Source organism: Hemiscyllium ocellatum, chromosome 17, assembly GCF_020745735.1.
Source record: "Hemiscyllium ocellatum isolate sHemOce1 chromosome 17, sHemOce1.pat.X.cur, whole genome shotgun sequence".
In the NCBI taxonomy this organism is placed as follows: domain Eukaryota; kingdom Metazoa; phylum Chordata; class Chondrichthyes; order Orectolobiformes; family Hemiscylliidae; genus Hemiscyllium; species Hemiscyllium ocellatum.
In genome coordinates, this window is record NC_083417.1 from 52,881,924 (window position 1) to 52,906,673 (window position 24,750).

General features: G+C 38.8%; 1 protein-coding gene across 2 annotated transcripts in view; it reads left to right on the forward strand.

Annotated features, from left to right (window-relative positions):
• carmil2 (capping protein regulator and myosin 1 linker 2) overlaps positions 1–24,750 on the forward strand; it is a 179,959-nt gene that overhangs the window by 41,269 nt on the left and 113,940 nt on the right. For both annotated transcript variants that reach the window (XM_060837741.1, XM_060837740.1), the window contains exons 5-7: positions 20,799–20,920; positions 21,771–21,868; positions 23,048–23,118. In XM_060837741.1, coding sequence (XP_060693724.1) covers positions 20,799–20,920; positions 21,771–21,868; positions 23,048–23,118 — 291 coding nt within the window. The remainder of the gene's footprint in view (positions 1–20,798; positions 20,921–21,770; positions 21,869–23,047; positions 23,119–24,750) is intronic.

Genomic DNA, 24,750 nt, shown 5'->3' on the forward strand with positions numbered 1-24,750 from the left:
TGGTGTTCAAGGTGAGCTACTGGTATGGATTGAGGATTGGCTGTCTGACAGAAGGCAGAGAGTTGGGATAAATAGTTCTTTTTCAGAATGGCAGCTGGTGACAAGTGGTGTCCCGCAGGGTTCAGTGTTGGGGCCACAGCTGTTCACATTATATATTAATGATCTGGATGAAGGGACTGAGGGCATTCTAGCAAAGTTTGCTGATGATACGAAGTTAGGTGGACAGGCAGGTAGTACTGAGGAAGTGGGGAGGCTGCAGAAGGATCTAGACAGTTTGGGAGAGTGGTCCAGGAAATGGCTGATGGAATTCAATGTGAACAAATGCGAGGTCTTGCACTTTGGAAAAAAGAATACAAGCATGGCCTACTTTCTAAACGGTGAGAAAATTCATAAAGCCAAAGTACAAAGGGATCTGGGAGTGCTAGTCGAGGATTCTCTAAAGGTAAACATGCAGGTTGAGTCCGTGATTAAGAAAGCGAATGCAATGTTGTCATTCATCTCAAGAGGGTTGGAATATAAAAGCACCGTTGTGCTACTGAGACTTTATAAAGCTCTGGTTAGGCCCCATTTGGAGTACTATGTCCAGTTTTGGTCCCCACACCTCAGGAAGGACATACTGGCACTGGAGCATGTCCAGCAGAGATTCACACAGATGATCCCTGGAATGCTAGGTCTAACATGCAAGGAACAGCTGAGGATACTAGGATTGTATTCATTGGAGTTTAGAAGATTAAGGGGAGATCTATTAGAAACTTACAATATAATGCATGGCTTGGAAAGGGTGGACGCTAGGAAATTGTTTCCGTTAGGCAAGGAGACTAGGACCCATGGACACAGCCTTAGAATTAGAGGGGGTTAATTCAGAACAGAAATTCGGAGACATTTCTTCAGCCAGAGAGTCTGGGCCTGTGGAATTCATTGCCGCAGAGTGCAGTGGAGGCCGGGACGCTAAATGTCTTCAAGGCAAAGATTGATAAATTCTTGATGTCACAAAGAATTAAGGGCTACGGGGAGAATGCGGGTAAGTGGAGTTGAAATGCCCATCAGCCATGATTGAATGGCGGAGTGGACTCGATGGGCCGAATGGCCTTACTTCCACTCCTATGTCTTATGGTATTTTGGCAATACTGAATAGCCTCTGAGACAAAGCAATGTGTTTGTGCTAAGTAATGAAACTTATGGGAAGAATGAGACTAAAAGATGGGAAGGTGCTAAAATAAGACTGTTTTGTAAGTTCTCAAGATGTGCAATGTGTTTTATGTCAGAGTTACAAAATACCTCTACATGATCCATTTGCTATTTTGTATTTAATCTTTACTTTCATTAGAGTTGTGGAGAATTCTAAGGTGTTTGCTGAATGCTTGGCTAACATAGCTTCACTTTTGGTTTACACATTATTGAAGGTCGAAAATATGTTTCATTGCTTATATTTAAAACTGTCAAGGGTGATGCTGTGTTAACATTATATGATATACGAAACAGCAATACAGTGATCTTCTGGGATTGATTATCATTTAGAATGTTTTGCTATAAGGTATTCTGAGCTTCAAAATTTGTTGCTGTTTCTATTTGCTGAATTTCCCCAATCAATACTTGATGCACTAAGCTCGTGCTGTTTGTAGCGCTAGTCATTCTCTTGCAGTCTTGGTTTGGGCAGTTTAGATTGTCATTCTTAAAGGAAGAGAATTTGCACTTTACAGCTAGAACTATTGCATTCTGTGACTTGTCAATTGACTTCACTTATGTAATGTGTAAATCTCTTCAAAAATAAAGAAAAGGATCCTATAGTCTAGACACTATGACAATATAAGGAAGTTAGTTCACATTTTCAGTGTTAATGTAAACTGTTCTACCAACAAGTATGATCAGGATATATGTGTGCACTGCAGTACAGTTCTATTCATCTACTGTGGTAGTCACTGCTGCAATTTTCAGATGGCCTGTAAATTATCTGCTGCCTTGTCTATACTAAATAATTATATTGTATGTTTGACATTACAGTACTATTAGATACATCTGGTTGAAAATTAGACAATTATAAGAGCCCCAAGCCCTATCTTTTAAGATTACATTCCCTACAGTGTGGAAACAGGCCCTTTGGCCTTTTATTACTGACAACAATGAAGGAGATGCCATCCAAAATATTGCACTTATTGTATCAGTTTTAAATTCCTGAACTTCTTGCAGGGAATAACATAGAGCTGGAAATTATGTCTCTGTATAATCTTACAGTGCGCAATGATATACATAATTGTGTTACATCAAAGCTGAATATAATTGATATGAGCATTATTATGATAAACCTGACTGAACTAATGTAGAGTTAGGAAAAGCAACAAGATAACAGGATTAATAGGTAAAATGATTCTGAATTATGATTCCAGGTGGGCTACTACATTGTAATTAATGACTTAAACAGTCCTCTGACTTACCCTTTTCCATGTGGTGAAATGACTCCCTTCTAACAGGACATCTACCCAACATCAGAGATAGGACCATAAAGCCATATGTGAAATGGTGATGATGGACACTGATAATTGTTCCAGGGATTCAAATGGCACTGTTATCCACAAGAACAAATACTTTATGGATGGCACTGGAATTTATCATTTTAAATGATAAAAAATATTATTATTTTTGTAATATGCGAATTTCTCAATGAAATTATGCTAGCTAAAAGTAGTACTTAAGTAGCAATCACATAATGTTAGATATTTCTGTAATTTTATGGGCAGAATTTTTAAAGTTCTTTCCTAAGACATGAGCATTGGACGGCAAAATGCTTGCCAGCATTCCTGATTGTCCTTGAGAAGGTTGTGATGGTAAACCACCTTCTTGAACTTCTGCCATCTATATGGTGTAGTGCATCCACTGTGCTGTTTGAAAGGAGGATTGTCTCAGTGGCAGCAAAGGAGCTGATGCACTCAGGGATTGAATAAGGGAATTGCTTTATGGTAATATCGTGGAATTACAAAAAAAATTAGAAGCTTAGTAATTTTAAGTTTTATTATTTTTGTTGCCTTGAAACAAGTATGAAAATTCCAGTAATGTTTGGAGAATAACCAAATGTAATATTGTCTTAAAATAGATTCTAGAAAGCAGAAAAATTAAGGATATATATTGTAATTCATCAAATTACGGACTTGGTCAAATATAGAAGACTTCGGTCAAATATACAAGACTTCACTCAAATATCAACGGCACTCAATATGTTTTTACTGAGGATGCAAATAGTATTTACTCCAGATATTTAAAAAATAATGAAGTAAAATAATAAATCAGTGCAGGGTTGTACCTATTCTAACTTTTATGGAATATGGTGAAATAAGTATCAGATAGTACAAGTTGACATGGAAAGAGCTGGTATTCACATTGCATTGGTGCCCATTATTCACAATTGTATACATCCTGAAAAGGTTCCTGCTGACTGGAAAACAGAAAGTGTAACCTCAGTATTTAAGAAGAAATGAAGAGAGATAGTGGAGAACTAAAGACCTGCTTGTAGTTGGCAGGAGGGAAAATGTTAGAATCTATTGTATAGGATGTGTTTTTGGATATTTAAAAATGAATGGCAAATTGAGCCAAGTCAACATGGACTTTATGAAAGGAAAATCATGTTTGACAAACTTTTTTGAGAGTTTTTTTTGAGATTGTTACTTGTAGGCACACCATGTGATGTATTTGGATTCACTAAAGGTTTGGAAGGGACAGCATGGTGGCTCAGTGGAAGAGTGGCACGGTGGCTCAGTGGTTAACACTGCAGCCTCACAGTAGCAGGGACTTGGGTTCATATCCAGCCTTGGGTTGACTCTCTGTGTGGAGTTTGCACATTCTCCCCATGTCATTGTGGATTTCTAACCCAGTCCAAAGATGTGCAGGTTAGGTGGATTGGCCATGGTGAATGTGGGTTACTAGGGTAGGATGAGGGCCTGGGTCTGGGTGAGGTGCTCTTCAGAGGGTTGGTGCAGACTCAGTGGGCTGAATGTCCTCTTTCCATACTGTGATTCAACGATTTTGATTAGGTCCTGCCCAGAGGATAGTAGATGAAATTAGAGCGTGTAGAATGGAAAATATACTCAGTTGAGATTTGTTTAGCAGACACAAAAGTTGAATAACTGAATCATTCTCAGGATGGCAAGCTTCTACCAACTGATTTACTAGGGTCAGTACTGGTCCATAATTGTTCACAATCTATATAAATGATTTGGATGTGTAGACTAATTGTAATATTTCCAAATTCATTGATGAGACAAACTGGGAAGGAATGTAAATTGGGGAAAATTGGGAGATATGAAAGAACTTGGTCAGCTAAGTGAATAAGCTAGAACATGGCAGATAGGATATAATGTGAATAAATGTGAAACTGTTAAGTTGGTAGAAAAAATACAGAAAGTTAGAGTATTTTTTAAATGGTGTGTGCTTAGGAAGTGCGGGTGTCCAGAGACAATCCGTGTGTCACTAAAAGCTAGAGCATTGGTGAGCAAGTAATTAGGAAGGCGGATGGTATGTTTTCATTTCAAAGGGATTTGAGTGCTGAGGTAAAGATATCTTGCTGCAATTGTACTTGTTGAGGGTTGTTCTTAACGACCTATAACATGTACAATTTGTAAATTAAAAGTCTGTAACATAAGACTCCAATGAAATAGCCTCATATTTTTGTTATTAAATCTTTCCAAGAATGTAAGAGGATTGTGGTCAGTGTACACAACTGTCTCCAACACATTGTTCGTCACATAAACATTAAAATGTTGTAAGGAGAAAGTGAGGTCTGCAAATGCTGGAGATCAGAGCTGAAAATGTGTTGCTGGAAAAGCGCAGCAGGTCAGGCAGCATCCAAGGAACAGGAAATTCGACATTTTGGGCATAAGCCCTTCATCATTTCCTGATGAAGGGCTTATGCCCGAAACGTCGAATTTCCTGTTCCTTGGATGCTGCCTGACCTGCTGCGTTTTTCCAGCAACACATTTTCAGCATTAAAATGTTGTAAGGCCAGTACCAAACTCAATAACTCTTTTTCGATGGTAGAATATTTTCTCTGGTGGGTGTTGAGTTTCTTTGAACTGGCCATTAAATTCCATCGTCATCATCCTGTAGCTGTACAGCTCCAACTCTTATATCACTAGCATCGATTGCAGCTTAGAAGGGTTTTAAAAAAATTGATGTAGCTAAAACTGGTGCGGTGGTTAATACTGCTTTTAAATTCTCAAATGCCTTCTGCCATTGTTCTGTCCATCGAAGGTTTGTGTTCGTCTTCAGCAAATCTGTTAGCGGTGTCACCAGGCTGCCGAAATTTGGAACAAACTTCCAGTGGAGTTCCCTTAGCCCCAAAAATCGAAGCACCTCTTTCTTCGAGGATGGTTGTGGAAACTCCTTGGTGGCCTTAGTCTTCACGTTCCTTGGGATCAAACTTCCATGACCGATGTTATGTCCCAAGAATGTCACCTCTGCCTTCGAGAATTCTGTTTCTTTTAAAGTTTGTTGCTAGTTTTGCTTCTTGTAATCATTCGAAGAGTTCTGTCAACTGTACCATGTGATCTTTCCATGACTTGCTAAAGATTGTTATATCATTCAGATAAACTGTACAATTTCTTAATCCAGTCACAACTCTGTTCACAAGTCTTTGGAATATGGCTGGTGCATTCTTCATTCCAAAGGGCATCACTTTGAATTGATATAGCCCATTTGGGGTTACAAATGCAGAAAGAGTTTCTGCTTCTCTGATAAAGGTAGCTGCCAATAACCACGCAGTAAGTGGCTTGACCAACTTTTCCCTTATAGTCCTCCAATCTTGGTATTAGATAGGAGTCTGATTTTGTTATGGCATTGACCTTCCGATAGTCCACACAAAATCGTTGACTCCCGTCAGGTCTGGGGGCTACATAATTGGCGAATTCCACTCACACTGATTCGGTTTGATGATATCTTTGTTGAGCATCACATCCATTTCCTTCTAGACCAGGATGGCTTTGAGAGAATTAAGTCTGTAGGGGTTAGCGAGTGTGAGAAGATTTGTAGCTCAGGTTGAGTTTCTGGGTGTAAGTTTGCTTGCTGAGCTCAAAGGTTTGTTTTTGGACATTTGGTCACCATACTAGGTAACGTTATTAGTGAGTCACGTGTTAATCTCTGGTGGTATGGCCTGCTTTTTTATTTATGTGTTTAGATTTCCTTGGGTTGGTGATGTCATTTCCTGTTGTGATGCCATTTCCTATTCTTTTTCTCAGGGGCGTGGTAAATGGGATCCAAGTCAATGTGTTTGTTGATAGAGTTCAGGTGGTGTCCTTCCTCATTTTTAAGGTGTCCTTCCTCATCTACACTAGTGAGAGTGGGTCACTAAAACAGCAGCTAATGAATTTGGAAGACCCTATACAGACAACAAGCAAAACTAATGTCATTTACAAAATACCTTGCAAAAACTGTAACAAACACTATATTGGGCAAACTGGCAGAAAACTAGTCGCCAGGATACATGAACATCAACTGCCACAAAAAGACATGACCAACTCTCACTAGTACAGATGAGGAAGGACACCACTTCAACTGGGACAACACATCCATCCTAGGACAAGTCAAACAGAGACACACACGAGAATTCCTCGAAGCATGGCACTCCAACCGGAACTCTATCAACAAACACATTGACTTGGATTCCATTTACCACCTCCTGAGAAAAAGAACAGGAAATGACACCACCAATCCAAGGAAACCTAAACACTTTAATAAAAAGTGGGCCATACCACCAGTGCTTCACTGGAGGCTCACTGATGATGTTATCTAATATGGTAATGAAATGTCCGACAACAAACCTTCCAGCTTAGCGAGAAAACTTACATCCTGTCTGTAGGGGTGTTGTTTTATTGGAACAACATTTCTTACTTCCAACTCATGCATAATAGTATTAGTCCTCCCCATTTTATTCCCGCATGTGTCCTCCTACTGCTGCAACAAGCCTTTCAACTCGGTTCTTTGCACCTGAGACAGATAGCTCACTAATCTATCCCTCTCCTCGTTATTTAACATATTTTGAGGTACATCAAATTCCAAGACATCTGGATTTGATTCCTCATTCTAAGGGGCAGTAATTAACACCTGTTTCTCCAGTTCCCTGTCTTTACTATAGTGAAGTGTCAACATATGCACATGACATACCTGCTGGGTTTTGTTTTCTATCCGGCATCTTTACCAGATAGTTTACCTGATTTAATTCTTTCTCAATTTGATAGAGACCACTAAACTTGGCTTTGAAGGGATTTCCTACCATTGGTTACGTTGCCAATATGTCATCCCGTGGGAAAATGTCCGAATTGTAGAGTTTTTATCTGCCATTCTATGCTCTGCCCTCTTCAGGTGCAGTTTAGCTAACTCATATATCTGATTTAATCCAAGTGTGAGATCTCCCAACTTTGGTCCAGTCAATTTCTCCTTAATTAATTTCAAAGGCCTTCTCACTTCATGTCTGAATACTAACTCAAAGGAAGTAAACTGAGAAGATTTCTTTGGGGCATCTCTAATGGCAAACAATACAAATGTGATATCTTTATCCCAATCATTCAGGTAATCTTGACGGTATGCTCTTAACGTGGTCTTCAGGGTCTGGTACCACTTTTCCAAAGCTCCCTGGGATTCAAGATGGTACACACATGATTTAAAGTGCTTTTTGCCTAAGCTATTCATGACTTCCTCAAACAGCCTAACAGTAAAATTAGACTCTTGGCCTGACTGAATCTCTCTGGGTAGCCCATACCATGTAAAGAAAGCTACTAATTCCTCCACCTCCGTAACAAAATTGCCTCTGGAAGTCTGGTAGACTCATCCATTATGGTTAGCTAGTACTGGTTCCCACTTTTAATTTTAGGCAGGGGACCCACACAATCAATCATAAACTGCATGAAGGGTTTTTTGAATGTGAGAATTGGCAGCAAATGTGCTGGTTTTATTATAGCTTTTGGCTTACCTATCATTTGGCATGTATGACATGTACAACAAAATTGAACCACATCCAATAGAAGTGCTTTTGTACTTTAGCCTGAGTCTTCCTCACAACTAGGTGACCTCCTGCTGGTAATTCATGTGCTATCCATAATATTTCCTATCTGTATGCTACTCGCAACACAATTTGGTACACTTCCCCCCCCCCCATTTCTCCTCTGCATTAACCTACATCGGTCTCCATTTTTGTTTTAGAATTCTATCTTTAAGATGATAACCCTCAGGAATACAATCTGACTCCTTTTCTGAGTTAGCATCAAAAATATATCTTTTATTGTCTCGTCATTCTCTTGTAAAGCCATTAGCTTTTCAGGACAAAACACTTCTGCCTGACCCTCTACCTGTTTGGGTTTTTCCTACATCGTTACGTCAAACAGGGTATCAGCTAACTGAACCTCAAGTCCTTTGTCTTCCTTTTCTGATTTTTGCTTCTTGCTGTGACTTATGACAGTGGGATCTTGTTACTACAGTGTGGAAAAATTCCAGGGTACTTTTCTTTTAACTCCTCAGTTCCCAAGGTCTTCAATGGCTTCTCCACAAACACGGCTATCACTCCCACCTTGGATCCTGCTAAATTTTTCCCAAGGACAAACTATATTCCTGGAACTGACACTCTGTCAATTGCTTCCACTATTACTTCCCCAGTCTTGATTTGGCTCTCCAACCTGACCTTACACAGAGGAACGCTAAATTTCTGACCATTGATTCCACAAATTATTACTCTCTCGGGTAAAATGTCAGAAAGAGTGCAAATACGTTCATCTCCTACTATTAGAGACTGATTAGCTCCCATAGCTCTCAAAATTGTAGCTTCTTTCCCTTCTCCCCCTGTTCTTCCTGAGTAAACTTTACCCACAGAGGTGAAGTCTTGATCGAGATCAGGCAATAACTCCATGCCCAGCCCCTGCCTAGGCTGTGCAGTCTTCTGTAGCTCATTGACTTTTCTTGGGGTTTTCTTTACTACTTTCATTAATCCTTAGTCTCTTTTACCACATTTTTTCCCACAGTGCCTTTCTTCAAAGACCAGTACTCTGATCTCGCGTGTCCGACTTTCTGGCAGTGAAAGCACCTTTTCCTAATGCCCTTCATGAGCCATTGGCACTATAATTTTGTGCCCCACTCCATTACAGTGAAAACACCTGAGGCCTTTCTCCTCCTTTCCACCTTCTTGATCTTTTTTTATCTGTGATAAACTATTATCAGTGTGATCTATTCATCTTTTTGTAGTGAAGGATCTCCCCTTCTCCCAATTTCTATCCCTCACGGGATGAAATTCCTGCTGGAAGCTAAATTTCACTTTATGCCCCAGTGCATATTCATCTGCTATCTCTGCCACTCTTCTCACTTCTTGAACTTTCTGTTCATCTACATGAATTCTTATTCTCTCTGGAAGTGAGGTTTAAACTCCTCCAACAGAATAATCTCTTTTAGAGTCTCATAGATCTTATCTATTTTTCAGGCCCACACCCATCTATCAAATTTACTGTTTAATTTTTTCAAACTCAACTTGAGTCTGACCTGGTTCCTTCTTTATGTTTCTGAACAGTTGTCTATACACTTCTGGTACCAATTTGTAAGCACTGAAAATTGGCTTTTTGACATCTACATAATCTCTTGACCTCTCATCTGAGAGCACTGCAAATACCTTACTAGCCCTGCCTGCCAGCTTAGTCTGAATTAGCATTACCCATAAGTTCTCTGGTCACTCCATCTGCCTAACCAATATTTCAAATGAAATAAAGCAGGTTTCGACATCTTTCTCATGAAAATGTGGCAACATTTTAACTATTTGTATACATCAATACTTTATCTCTTCATCTCCATCTTGTTAACTTGACTTTCCTGACTAATTCACAACTTCTGAAGTTCAAATTCTCTCCCTTTTTCCTCAGCTAAGAATCTTCTCTCCCTTTCTTTTTCCCCTCCCCCTCTCTCTCTTTCTCTCTCTCTTTCTTCTAACATAGCTCTTCTTTTACTTCCTTTATCTTCTAACTCCATTTATCCCGATTGCAATTTAAGTTTTTCTCATTCTACTGCACCTGTCTGTTTCTGTGATACACTTAAGTGCTTGACCAACTCCATTACAATTTCAGCTTTTCTTTTGTCCCTGGTAAACCCAATTCTAATCCTATTTGCTAATTCTAAAACTGTGTCCTTCCTCTGTCTTTCTAAAATTTCTTGGCAAATTTGGAAAGCATCTTCAAACCCCAGAACTTCATTCGCAATCTTAAGAGCCATTTCCCTCACTTTTAACCAACTACAAGTAACCGAAATTAAATAGATTTCCTCACCTACGTTTTATTTAAAGATCCAGGACACTAATCGGCATGTGTTTAAATCTGCTGGGACCTTTTGTACCCCAAATCTGTCCAAATTCCTGACTGGATCTGCCTAAACCTGTCCAAATCTATCTAAATCTTGGACCTGAGGCCCCAAACCGTTAGTACACAGAGGTGCACATCCCTCTGTTTATTAAATCTCACCTCGTCTTGTAATCTGTTAAAGGATGAGTGACGGAGAACTCCCAAATTCCACTATTTAAAAAAAAATCAATTTAAAAAAATTTACTCTAAAAGTGAGCCTTATGCAACTATTCACAACTCTAAGCCCCCCCCCCCCCCCCCGCTTTCTCTTAACTGCTTATTACCTGCCCCCAACTCTATAACAATATGCTGTTTCAATAAAATTACATCAACTTAATTTCAAAACCCACACAGCCACTGTTGTCTTCTGTGACTTTGTTCTTCCAGCCGTTGAATTCCCTGGGTCATCGTCTTGATTTTTACTACAAAAATGTTTCATCTCTTTGATAAAGAGTGTTTCCTAATTTCTTGGAGAGCAATATATTAGATCTCCAGGCATTTCTGGTTCGATGGCAGTTGCTCTCTCTCTGGCCAATTTTCAAAATGTCTGCATTTTATACCCCACTCAAAATCAGATTGTCTCATTGTTTCAATGTTGTCAAAACAATAATTTCAAACTCGATTGGGTTTTAGTATCCTGGGCATAATTTAAACTGGTTAAATTTGAATTGTTGTCAAAATAGTAACCAAAACTCGGGTATCCATTTCAGAGCTAAGTGTTACATATTTTCAATTTTCCAGTACACTCTGGGGTTGCCATCTATTCATAAACTTTCAGTTCAGAACAGTATTCACTCTCTCTTAAAGGTACAGTACATGCATTCAATTTCATAACACTGGGATAGCGGAATTGTCTTTTGAAGAGACATTGAAATACTTGATCTGTACTCTTTAAAGGCTTGAAGAATGAGAGATGATCTCCTTGAAACTTAAGGCTTTTTACAGAGCATGACAGGATGGATGTACATAGCATGTTTGCCTCACTGGTGACTCTGGAACCAGGGAGCATGATCTCAGAATAAAGGGTTGACCATTTAGGATTGAGATGAGGAGAAATTTCTTCTCTCAACAGGTGGTAAATCATTGAGTTCTGCACCCCAGAGGGCTGTTGAAGTTCTGTCATTAATCATCAGAAGACTATTGATTTCTGTCTTTAAGGGATATGACATAGTGTGGGAAAGTGGCATTGAGGTAGAAGATCAGCCATGATCTAACTGAGTGGTGGAGCAAATTTAATGAGCTGAATGGCCTACTTCTGTTTCTGTGTTCCTATTTGATAATTTTACCCTTATAGACTGTAGGAAGATCCAAAGGAAAATACCACAATGCTTGGCCATTGAATTGCAAATTTCCAGCTCATGATGGTATGAAATAAACACATGACAGCAGGAGCATATTGAAATGGCAGTAAGTGTTTTTTTTTGTAGTTATAATCACACACGCAGCATAGAGTCATCGAGTCATAGAGAGGTACAGCATGGAAACAGACCCTTCGGTCCAACCTGTCCATGCCAACCAGATATCCCAACCCAATCTAGTCCCACCTGCCAGCACCTGGCCCATATCCCTCCAAACCCTTCCTATTCATATACCCATCCAAATGCCTCTTAAATGTTGCAATTGTACCAGACTCCACCACATCCTCTGGCAGCTCATTCCATACACGTGCCACACTCTGCATGAAAAAGTTGCCCCTTAGGTTTCTTTTATATCTTTCCCCTCTCACCCTAAACCTTTGCCCTCTAGTTCTGGACTCCCCGACCCCAGGGAAAAAGGTTTGTCTATTTATCCTATCCATGCCACTCATAATTTTGTAAACCTCTATAAGGTCACCCCTCAGTCTCCAACATTCCAGGGAAAACAGCCCCAGCTTGTTCAGTCTCTCCCTATAGCTCAAATCCTCCAACCCTGGCAACATTCTTGTAAATCTTTTCTGAACCCCTTCAAGTTTCACAACATCTTTCCGATAGGAAGGAGAACAGAATTGTATGCAATATTCCAACAGTGGCCTAACCAATGTCCTGTACAGCCGCAACATGATCTCCCAACTCCTGTACTCAATACTCTGACCAATAAAGGAAAGCATACCAAATGCCTTCCTCACTATCCTATCTACCTGCGACTCCACTTTCAAGGAGCTATGAACCTGCACTCCAAGGTCTCTCTGTTTAGCAACACTCCCTAGGACCTTACCATTAAGTGTATAAGCTGAAAATGTGTTGCTGGAAAAGCGCAGCAGGTCAGGCAGCATCCAAGGAGCAGGAGAATCGACGCTTCGGGCATGAGCCCTTTTTCGGGCTCAAGCCCGAAACGTCGTTTGTCCTGCTCCTTGGATGCTGCCTGACCTGCTGCACTTTTCCAGCAACACATTTTCAGCTCTGATCTCCAGCATCTGCAGTCCTCACTTTCTCCATTAAGTGTATAAGTCCTGCTAAGATTTGCTTTCCCAAAATGCAGCACCTCGCTTTTATCTGAATTAAACTCCATCTGCCACTTCTCAGCCCATTGGCCCATCTGGTCCAGATCCTGTTGTAATCTGAGGTAACCCTCTTCGGTGTCCACTACACCTCCAACTTTGGTGTCATCTGCTAACGTAACAGAAAATTTTTGAAATAAACCATTTTTTTCTGCCTTGCATAATTTTAGACTTTTCCTTCCAGTTTTCTCATGATGCTGCTGGTGCGTTGATGTGCAATTTAAGGGTTTTCTTGAACCTCTAATCCCATCCTTACGTGACTATTGTTTCTGTGGGAACCTTAGCATTGTAAGCCAGCTAAGCACTTGCAGATAACATCACAGCTGAATAAAATCCTGTTCCTACTTGGTACCCATGCATGTGAAGTTGCTTGAATTGTTGTTGGATAGCAATCAAAAACAATAGCTGTGGCTGATTCTTCACATCCCAAATGTATTGAGATCAATAGAAATTGCCCTGCTGTTCCCTTGGTTGAGATCAACAGAATCACAACAAATAGGTATAGATATTATAGCAACCAAGTTGTCACCGCATCCAAAACTTTAACTCTGATTTCTCTCCAGAGATGTTGCCAGACCTGCTGAGTTTTTCCAGCAATTTCTGTTTTTATTTCTGATTTACAGCATCTGCAGTTCTTTCATATGTTTAAATGGATACTTCAACTTTCCTGGTCATTACAAAATATGCAACTTTCAGTAAAATGAAAATATTTACATAAAAATAAATTCAAATGATTTACTTTGTGACTTCCTTACCCTTGGTCCAATAATCTCCAATTTTCATTTTATTTGATATTTTGCTACTTAATTTATTTATTCCAACTTCTGTTTTGATTTGAAAGAAACTAAGTCCTAAACAATTCCCTAAATCCGTTTCCTATGCCCAATTCAAAATTGACATCAGACTAACTAATGATATTGTTATAAACACAATGTGGTAACATTTCAAGAATGTGTCAAAACAGAAAGAGCAACCAATGAAGGTCTTTGTTCAATGCAATTTATGTTTTGTGGTGTTGCTATTATTTCTAGCTATTAAAATAATTATAGTGTCTTTGATTAATTCTGCTAAGAATATGTAAAAACTCCACACCCAGCTACTCATCAGTTCGTTCAGCTCAGCCCACTTGTAGGCTGTGAATCCTGTCCAATTCCAACTCTTTGTAATGCATTGTCAAGTTCAAAACCAATCAGGGTATTGGAATAGTTAACATTCTCTGAACTGCTTCAACACACTTTGTCATCAAGCCTCAACTGCTCACTTTTGAATTAGCTACAAACTTGCTGAGCAGGGTACCATGGTACCTCAGTGGTTAGTTATGCTGTCTCACAGTGCCAGGGACCTGGGTTCGATTCCCACCCCCAACACATTGTCTGTGTGGAGTTTGCACATTCTCCCCGTGTGTGTTGGGTGCTCCGGTTTCCTCCCACAATCCAAAGATGTGCAGGTCAGATGAATTGCCCGTGCTAAATTGTCCAGAATGTTAGGTGCATTAGTCAGGGGTAAATGTAGGGAAATGGGTCTGGGTGGGTTACTCTTTGGATGGTCGGTGTGGATTTGTTGGGCTAAATGGCCTGTTTCCACACTGTAGGGAATCTATTCTAATCTAATCAAGAAGTCAGTGATTAATGCTTAAATTAAGGAATGAGTGGTAGGAGCTATAGTGGACTAATGGATGAACATAGTCAACATGGAATGCCTGTAGGTGTAAGTATTTGAGACTGGAAGGAGATATTAGTGGAGCATACCAGGAATTAAAATTGTGACCCTTCTTATTTTTAATGGTATCAGGAATTTATAATTATGGCACGAGATTGCAAGAAGTACTGGATGCTACATTGTAACCCAAATTTTCTAGGTCTTGGTCTATACCACAATATGCAGACAATTTTACAAAATAAATGACTTGGATGCACCGTTAATGATATAGGCAACTGTTAATGTCTCCAAAATATGGGACCTTTTGGGTCATAATTTGGGGTCAGCAATTGAGATCAACAGTGAATCACAATCTTGACTTAACATACATGCTCCAATCAGTGGTTTAACTGCATGTTCAGGCTGAATATACATTGGCACCATGGAGAAACGCACAGTAAGTTTGTAGCTGATTCAAAAGTGAGCAGTTGAGGCTTGATGATGAAGTGTGTTGAAGCAGTTCAGAGAATGTTAACTATTCCAATACATGGAATAGGTGGGTTGTCTACAGGGAAAGGTTAGACAGGCTAGGCTTGTGTTGGCTGGAGTTTAGAAGAAAAAAGAGCAACTTCTTTGACTTTTAAGATCCTGACATATCTTGACAGAATAAAAAAAGCATTTCATCTTTTCAAAGAATCTTGAACCATGAGTCAATGTTTAAAACCAAGAGGTGAAATGAAACCAGAACTTCTGAATCCATAGATGGTTTAATGTACAAAAGGAACCTTTTTGGCTAACATGTTTTTGGGGTGATTGCTCAAGAAATCTAAAAATAATCTAATTTTTTATTTTATCTGCATGACTCTAATCTTGTGTTTTGTGTCCATCAATCAAATATCTATTGACATTTTCGTAGCTGTCAATTTTTTGTAACAAGCTTTGGTGGCATATCTTATTAGACCTGTTTTCTGAAAATCTCCATATATTACATATGCTACCATTCCTTTATCCAACAAATAAAAACCTTTCCTTAAAAATATACTTAAATTCCTCAACCATGATTTGCATTCAACAAATTTGGATTGGTTCCCCTTAGTTAATCTTTTATTCAGAACGATTTAAATTTTAAAGTTTAAAAGATATAGGTTGATATAGGTAAGATGATACAAACAGGTGGGGAAGGTATGAGTTGGCTCCCCACTGTTCAACTTCCTCAGTTGGTCACAAAAATGATATGTTTTGTTTGTATGAGGCTATACTTCTCCCCAATTTAAATCTGTATAGTGGCAAGGTGGCTCAGTAGTTAGCACTGCTGCTTCACAGTGCCAGGGGTCAAGGTTCATTTCCATCTTCAGGTGATTATCTGTCTGGAGTCATAGAGTCATGAGTTTGTACATTCTGCCTGTGTCTGCAAAGGTTTCCTCCCACAATCTAAAAATTTAAAAATGCTTCTTTACAGCCTTTGTTCAGTTGCTTGGGCCCACATGTATGAACATACAAAAACATGAATGTGAAACCTCTTGGTTTTAAACAGTGATTCCTAGATCAGGATCCTCCCTTAAGATGAAATGCCCTTTTCATCTTGTCAAGATATATCAGGATCTTAAATGTCGAAACATTTGCTCTTTTCTTTTCCAAACTCCAGCCAATGCAAGCCTAGTCTGTCCAACCATTCCGTATAAGACAATCCATGTATTCTATGTTTTGGACTAGTAAATCTTCTCTGAACTGCTTTCAATACACTTATGCCCTTCCTTAAATATGGAGACTGATACTGTATACAATACCCAAGATGCGATCTCACCAGTGCCCTGTATAAATGAGGGATTACCTTTATATTCAATTCCCTTTGCATGGCAGCATTCTATTAGTTTTCCCAATTATTTGCTGTACCTCATACTAAACAATTGAAATTAATGCATTGGAGAGTTCAGATCATTCTGCATCTCAGAACTCTCATCACGTATGCTTTTTAAAAAAAATTCCTTCTACTGAAATGGACAATTTCACATCTTTCCACAGTTAAGTCCATTTGCCAAGCATTTTCCCACGCCGATAATCTACTTGTATGTCACATACAGGTACAAAGTTGAAAAAGAATAGTGTCGATTACAAATAACAATTTTAAAAAATACAATTTTGGTTACTTTTGAGGTGTATGGCTTTAACTTGAGGTTAATGTTAATTAGCGGATTTCTTGGAAGTGTTCAGTTACAATGAATCTGTAGTTATTAAAAATTCTTAGTTCCTTTAGGATTTTTCTCTGCAGCTGTTTCTGTGGGAATCAGGTGTCAACTTCTTCAAACAGAGAAAATGGAGACAGCAGCTTCTCTTCACTTGTCTGCCAAAAAGCTCTCTATAGCTCCCTCGAAATACTGGTTCCAGTGTATATTTCCAAAAGGTTCTTTGGTGGTTATGTCCATGACAGCTAGTCCATCAATGTGTACTTTACATTTGTTGATGTCTTCCTGAGACTGTGATAGCTGGCTGGATTATATGAAATCTCACTTTTCACAGTCCTCTGAGGCTGATTTATTTGTTTACTCACCTTCCACCTTTGGAGATGGCTAATTTTAAGCAATTTTCCATTTCTTAGTCCAATTTGTGACAATTCCACCCATTTGAGACTTTAAAAAATCATACCTTCAGTAAAAAAGGGGTATAAACTCTTGACAAAGTACAAAATAATTACTTTGAAATTGTGTTAAATTAAGATATTAATGCAGATTAGGAGAAGGTTTATAAATGGTTACATTTAAGAAACTGCTGCAGAATTATTTAGATGCAATAAAATGTAAATTATATTTAAATAATATTTGAACAGTTGCTATTCATAAAAGTCAATGGTCCATCCTCATTTCAAGTATTGTATTGTTAGAAAGTTTTAGCTACACTATGCAAAATTATGAAAATGATAAATGATACACAGATTTTATTCTCCTAATATTTAAAGAGAGAGTGGATTTCTGGTCCCAGGGTCTCGCACATGTGGAATTAATTGATTTTAGTTTGGTTAATGTTGGGGATACTGCAGTTTGCCTCAACAACACTAAGAGAGCAGTCCAGTCAGAGAGACTAGGAAATACCAAGTTCAAGCCTGGTCTGTGTAGAGATTGCCGTAATTGACCTCAGTACTTATACTTCAATGAAGGAAGACAAAGCCTGGGATTCTGCTACTGATTGTTATCTGCCAGCCCTCTGTAGGAAAGAGCAGATTTAAAACAATAAGAAATAGGAAGAGAAGTAGGGCATTTGGCTCCTCAAACCTGCTCTATCATAAATTAGGATCGTGGCTGATCTGACATTCCTCATATACACTTTCCTGTGTCTTCCCAACTGATCAAGAATTCATCTTATCTGTCTCAGATCACAAAGACTCTGTCCCACAGCTCTCTGTGGCAAGGAGTTCGAAGGACACTCAACCGTCTGAGAGAAGAAGTTGCTCTTCATCTTCATCTTAAATTAGTGCCAGTTTATTCTCAGACTATGTCCTGTGGTCTGAGATGCTCCCATAGGGGGAACAACCTCTTAGCCTTTACTCTGCCAAACCACTTAAGAATCCTATATCTTCCAATGAGATGACCCCTCATTCTTCTAAGCTCCAGTGAGTAGAGTCCCAACCTGTTAAGCTTTGGTTATGAGATGAACCCTCCATATGTGACCATGCATTGTGGGTTGGGCCTGGTTCTGATCTCACATTTAACTCAGAATGGAACAGGGTAATGTACTCAAAAATGCATAGACGTTGTAGCTATGCAGATAGGAATCAGCTAGTTCAGACTGTATAACCATTAATACCCCTTAAAGGGTAAAAAGTTCTACAGAGAATTTTCTTTTAAATTACCAGATAAGTGCACTCTTTCAGGTGAAAAACAATAAAGTGCTGTACTGTTCAAGATTTGTGGTTTATAATTGTAGGGCACAAATGAATTGTGAAACAAAAAGTTCAAGATGACATTCATTGAGCAGAATAACACTTATGTTGCAGTAAAACCCCTAAAATGGTAATATATGCCTGTTGGTGTCAATCTGAAATGTAGCAGGAAATAATTTGCACGTCAAAAGATTTTATCATTTACGTGATGGAAAATAGACCTATTATCTCAGGCAGATATGCGTCACACTGCTTTGCATAACCAGTATTTCTAGTTAAAATTCTCTCTCTCTTTATATTGTAATTCTCTTCTTGAATACAGTGCAGACAATTTATCCTGCAATAATTTCCATCCAGATTGATTACTTGTAAAAATGTTTCCTAATTGGGATTGCAAACGTGAAATTTCATTTGTGGTGTGGTAATAATAGTGCTGTATATTGTAGGAGTGTTTTCTAACATTTTGCTTCATTGTCTGCTGGAGTGCATATTCTGGCATGCAGCCCATTATATTCCAATATGTGCAGGTACAAACATTAATTAAATTAACACTTCAGTCTGTTTGGGATATGGATGATTTAGTGTTAATTTATCTATTTTCTCCTTTGTGGGAGTATTTTGTATCCTAATTCCACTAATCAATTTTAAGATGTTGGAGTCTTTTTTTCTTTAAACTCCCCTTTTTTAAAAACCAATTTACTCTTTTGTCCTGAACGGGTTGACTCCCATGCTAGTGTTTGGTCCATTGTACCCAGCCAGTGTCCAATAGATTGCTCAGGTGGCCACACTGCTCATGTGAGATTGGATGGTGACTATTAATGTCAATAATATTTGAACCTTGACAGTACCTAAGCCAGTCACAATCCTGTTCTCCCCAGATGTGTCCATGCATGCAGACTTTCCAGTAGGGATAACAGGATACCATTCAATTTTGGGAAATACTGACCTTTTTTACTATTTTGTGAAAGTGTATTGAGATGCCTACTTCCATACAGATAAGATTAAAAATCACACACCAGGTTATAGTCCAACAGGTTTAATTGGAAGCACACTAGCTTTCGGAGCGACGCTCCTTCATCAGACAATCGCCTGATGAAGGAGCGTCGCTCTGAAAGCTAGTGTGCTTCCAATTAAACCTGTTGGACTATAACCTGGTGTTGTGTGACCTTTAACTTTGTACACCCCAGTCCAACACTGGCATCTCCAAATCACAGACAAGATTGGTTAACTCAAAGCAGACTGACACTTGAGGGCCAGGATGCTTCTGTCCTATTTTGCTCAGTTTCTTAAGTATCATCTAAGGTGAAGTAGCAGCTAATTAACATTTTAGATTTGAGCATAGGAAAGGAATATAAATTGGACAATAACAATATCTGCACAAAACACTATGAAAACTATTTTTAACATATATATTTACCTGCTGGATATTTAGGAATTTGCTTTATTTTTTCAAAAGCAAAAGGCTGACATTATTTTTGCTACATCTGAAATTACAGATTTATAATCGATGCACTATTATGGCTACTGTGCACAGATGAAGGTTGCTCACTTAATAGCTCAGTGAGTTATTAATTTTTTTTAGCCAGGGCAGCAGTTAGACTATGATAAATAGGGTCTTTGGCTGGGAAGAGTTAATCAATGCATAATTCCAGAATGCTCTCCAGCAAACCATCCAGAAATACCCATCAGCATTGGGTGAGCAAGGAGTGGGTTAATATCTAATAGAGATTAACATTGAAATAACATCATAGAATCTCTACAGTGTGGAAAGAGGCCATTCAGCCATCATGGCTGCAGTAAGCCTCCGAAAGCATCCCACCCAGACCCAGCTCCCCCACCCTATCCCTGAAACCCTGTATTTACCATGACAACCCCACCTAACCTGGACACAACAGGAAAATGTAGCATTGCCAATACACCTAACCTACACATCTTTGGGCTATGGATGGAAACCTGTGCAGACTTGGGGAGAACATGCAAACTCTACGCAATCACCCAAGGTTGGTATTGAACCTGGGTGTCCAGTGAAGTGAAGCAGCAGCACTAACCACAGAGCCACTATCAAAAAGGATTGTCAAAGATCACTCGGGAATGACAGTTATTTGTACCAGGAAACCAGTGACAGTGGTTCATGCAACAGGAAAGTCAGTGGCTTCAGAAGTGGGAGGAAAATTGGGAAAAGATCAGTGAACAGAATGACGGATTGTATTTTACTCACACAACAGTGTATGGGATGATGAAACTTTAGAGTTTGCTATCTCAGGTGACAAAATATTACAGCACCTAATCAAGGATATAGTAGATGGGTAATTTCTACCTAAACCTAAAACGTGCAGCTCTGTTAATCCAAATTTATCATTTATGTTTTGTCCTGTAATGGAATCTTTTTATCAAAATAAAAGGGAGCTGGTAAATCAATTAGTAATTAAATTGGAATTGAATGAACTATCTTTTACCACAGGTTGTCATAGAAACTGAGAAAATTTCATACCAATTGAAACTCATGTCCCTTGAAGATTTGGAGCATGTGGTTAGTCATGTCACTGCGTCACTCAAAAAAATATTTCCAGATTCATCACCTGGGTAAGTCACTTCCAAGTGGAAGTTTTGTTTTTGTGTCTCTTGCACTGTCTTGTATTTTACAGTTTGAACGTGTACTCAAATAGACATCTCTGCTTATAAACCTTACTAATAATACTTAGAGTGATGATTGGGCTTGATGGAACCTCTAACTTTGGCAGCACTGTTATGATGTTAATGAAGACAATGCAGCTGATGCAGGAGCAGCAAAGAGCCACATGAATGAATTGAAGGCAACTGCTGCTCTGACAACAAAGCAGTCACAATATGAGACAACTTCTGCTGTATACAGATGTTGTTGATTCTACCTGGAACAGCAACATTTTCAAATTGCTTCGACAAGAAGACATGTTCCAACCTTCTGCCACTTTCCTGCAGTCTAATTTTTCAACACTTTCTTTTGAACACTGAAAGTAATAGTAGGAAATATACAGATGAATGAAGCTGACTTTCTTCTGAACTCCCTTGGTCACTATCTAAGCAGGTGTCAGCTGAATTGGGGGAAGATTTGAGGTTGCTTCATTTTAAACTTTGCCCGAATATGTTAAATGCTATTGTGCTGCTTCTGCTCAATGATGCCAATAAAAATCTAACCTGAAGATTGTGACTGAATCTGTTGAAAGTTTTCAACTCAATTAATTAAAAAGGTTGTGATATAAAAATTGAAATGACTTTTTAACTTTACTTAACCCTTGATTAAATTAAAGCATTCTAATCATCTGCTATTCTAGGTATAATGTGACTATTTGATATAGGCAGAACAGTTAATTACTTTAAATCACCATTGGTGAGATTAAATGTTGATATAAAATGTGACAATGAATTCCTTAATTTTAAAAATTATTTTTCTTAGGAAACTACTTAAGAAGAATTCCCCTGAGTTACAAGAGAGAATTAAAAAAATCACTTTAGCACTGGAAGAACAGACTGATTGCAATCAGGGGCCATGTGGTATGTAAATGAACGAATCCTCTGCTTAGCCAATAGTTTATCCATATCTTAGGCCCAGCAAATTGTTTATGCTTAGGATATATGAATTTAAAAGAAGGAAAGAATCTAGTAGCGGGACCAGCAGTAACAGTACAGTCCTGAAAATTTAAGGAGCCTAACAAAAGTCAATTTGTATTTTAAAAGAAGTATCCTTTCCTTTTATTTATTTGTGTTTAAAAGTCTCAGGACAATGTCAAAGCTAGACTTATTAGTTTGAAACAGAAACAGAAATTGTTGGTGAAACTCAGCTAGCCTGGTAGAATCTCTGGAAAGAAAGGAGAGTTTCTTCCAAGTTCAGTGACTCAGAATCAGAACTGCTGATTTACAGAAGAGTCACCGGATTCTAAATGTTAACTCTGCTTTCTCCCGACAGATGCTGCCAGAATTGCTGAATTTCACCAACAATTTCTGCTTTTGTTTCAGATCTCCAGGATCTATAGTTCTTTGTGTTATTGTTAGTTTTAAGTCTGCAGCATATTTTAATGGTATTTTGCTGGATATGGAAGAGACTTGAAAGCATTCATTTTTGTGTTTCGTCAAAGCAAAATCTTCAGGCAGTAAGAGGGAAATGGTGCCATGTTGGACATGTAAATGGAAAGGGCCCAGAATCCAAAGCACATCATTGCACCTGATGGATTGAAATTCAAGGTGCTGGATGTTATTGTAATAATAAAAGGATATCCAGACACCCTCTTTTTTAACCTTCTTTAACTTATTACCATCCCATAATCATTGTGATGGATTCCTTCACTACTGGGTGGAAGAGAAATTGTTCTTGGCCTACATTGAGCTCCTTCCTCGCCTATGCTGGACAATGTTCCAACCAAGCCAGCTGAGGTTAGCACCCAGCCATTGCAAAAGTGGGGTAGTGGAATGGGGAAAGGGGAAAATGGGGACGGGCAGGTTATTCTCCTTGCTTCCATTCCGATCCTAACTGCTCATTTTTGCATAGCCCAACTTTTCTTTGATGGAATTCCTGCCTCCAGTCAGATAAGAAACTTTGCTCAAATGTCTGCTGCGCTGATTAAGGTCAGCACCTTAGAGGTATAGGTATATGATCGTTGTCCATTCAGAGCAGAATTGTTTTGTACTGCCCCAAAGAATGGCCTCCCCTAGTCTCATGATTGTTTTAATTTACAGGTGGCTACTCAGAGACTTATGCTGCATTGTGCGATTACAATGGATTTCCCTTCAAGGAAGAAATCCAGTGGGTATGTCGACATTAAACACAAGTCTTTTAAAAGTTTTTCAGCTGAAATTAAATAAACGAATGCAAAATATGCAACAATCATGTTATGAAGAAAGTTAGGAAAATGAAGATGATGTAAATGCTGGTGTAGACTGATGAAAAAACTGCATGATATGACATATGATTCCTACAACAATCTCTTGTAGAAAAAATAAGTTTTGAAATTTGGAGCCTGTTTTTTGGTGCAGGACCTTATAAAAATAATATTTGCAATGATATAGCACCTTTGCTGATTAACGAAAACCCAAAATGTTCTTTTTTTGAAAACATTGTTTATCTTGTCATGCCCAAAGGTTGGCAGCCAAGTTTTGAACTGCAAGCTCCAACGAGTGGCAGTGTAACAAGGACAAAATGATCTTTTTGTATGATGTTAACAAAACCCTTTTTTTTTGCAATAAAGCCATTTGATCTTTCTCATCCACCCAAGAGGGTAGGTGGGATCTTTCACGTGAAGAATCATTTGAAAGATGGCACTTCAACTGTGCACTTACACTTAAATAATATGCCATAGTGTTAGCCTTGGTTTGTGCCTAATTTCTGAAATGGGACTTGTATTCATAACTTCTGATTCAGAGACTGTCTGCTAGCCCTCTAGTGTGGCACATATTTCGTAATCAGAAGATTGGCTACAAATTGGAAGGAATAACATTGAAAATATTAATATTGGCTAATAAAGTGAATAAATTACTGATTTCCTGTAACTTGAGAGTCACCTGAATATTGTTGCACAGTGTCATGCTCAGAAATAAACTGAGAGTGAATTGTCAGTTTGAATTGTCCCAAAGTTCCAGCACTTTTTATTTGTGAAAAATTACTTTATACTTTCACACACTAGCTTCAATTTGTGGATAAAGCTTCTTGTCTTGAACTTGCTGACCAGAGGAATTGAAAATTTCATTTGAGATACAAATTAGCCGTGATCTAATTGAATGGCAGGACGAGGAACTGAGTTGTCTACTCCTGTTTCTGTACGCCCTTTGTTCATCTTAAACTGAAGTTCTTCAACTTGCATATTTCAGGAAATGAAGGTCTGTCCTCATAATTTAATCCAGTGTTTCCTGTCTGCAATTCAGCCCTCCAAATTTATTATCTCCTTCCTGAAATCCAAATGCCTAGAACTTAGTTCAGTACTCCAGATGGGGACCACTCAGAGCTTTCTATGCTATAACGTTGGAAAGTTTGGAGGTGGGTGGGTACAATAATTCAAAACACCATCTCGTGTGCCTTTTGCTGGCTCCATTCTTTCCTCAGGGTATTTTTCCCGACATGAGATTGACAATGGAAGGGCTACCCATTTTCAAGTGATAGGTAGCAAATTAGGTCTGTGATTATTAAGCTATTAAGACCTGTTGTTGGCTCTTAGTTCCCATGTTGCCAGAGATCAGATAGCTGCTTTGGTGACCCTCTAACAGCACATCTGAGATACCAGTGCTCTATGTAGCTATGAGACCCACTCTGTCTGGCGTGTTCATATGTTACCTAGAGGAGGGGCTCCACCTCTTGGTGGGAGCTGGCCGCTGATGCCAGTTTTTAATTTCAGTTTAACAAAGAAGAGAGAATAATGCTCGAGTTGTATGTGCACACACTTTCCTGA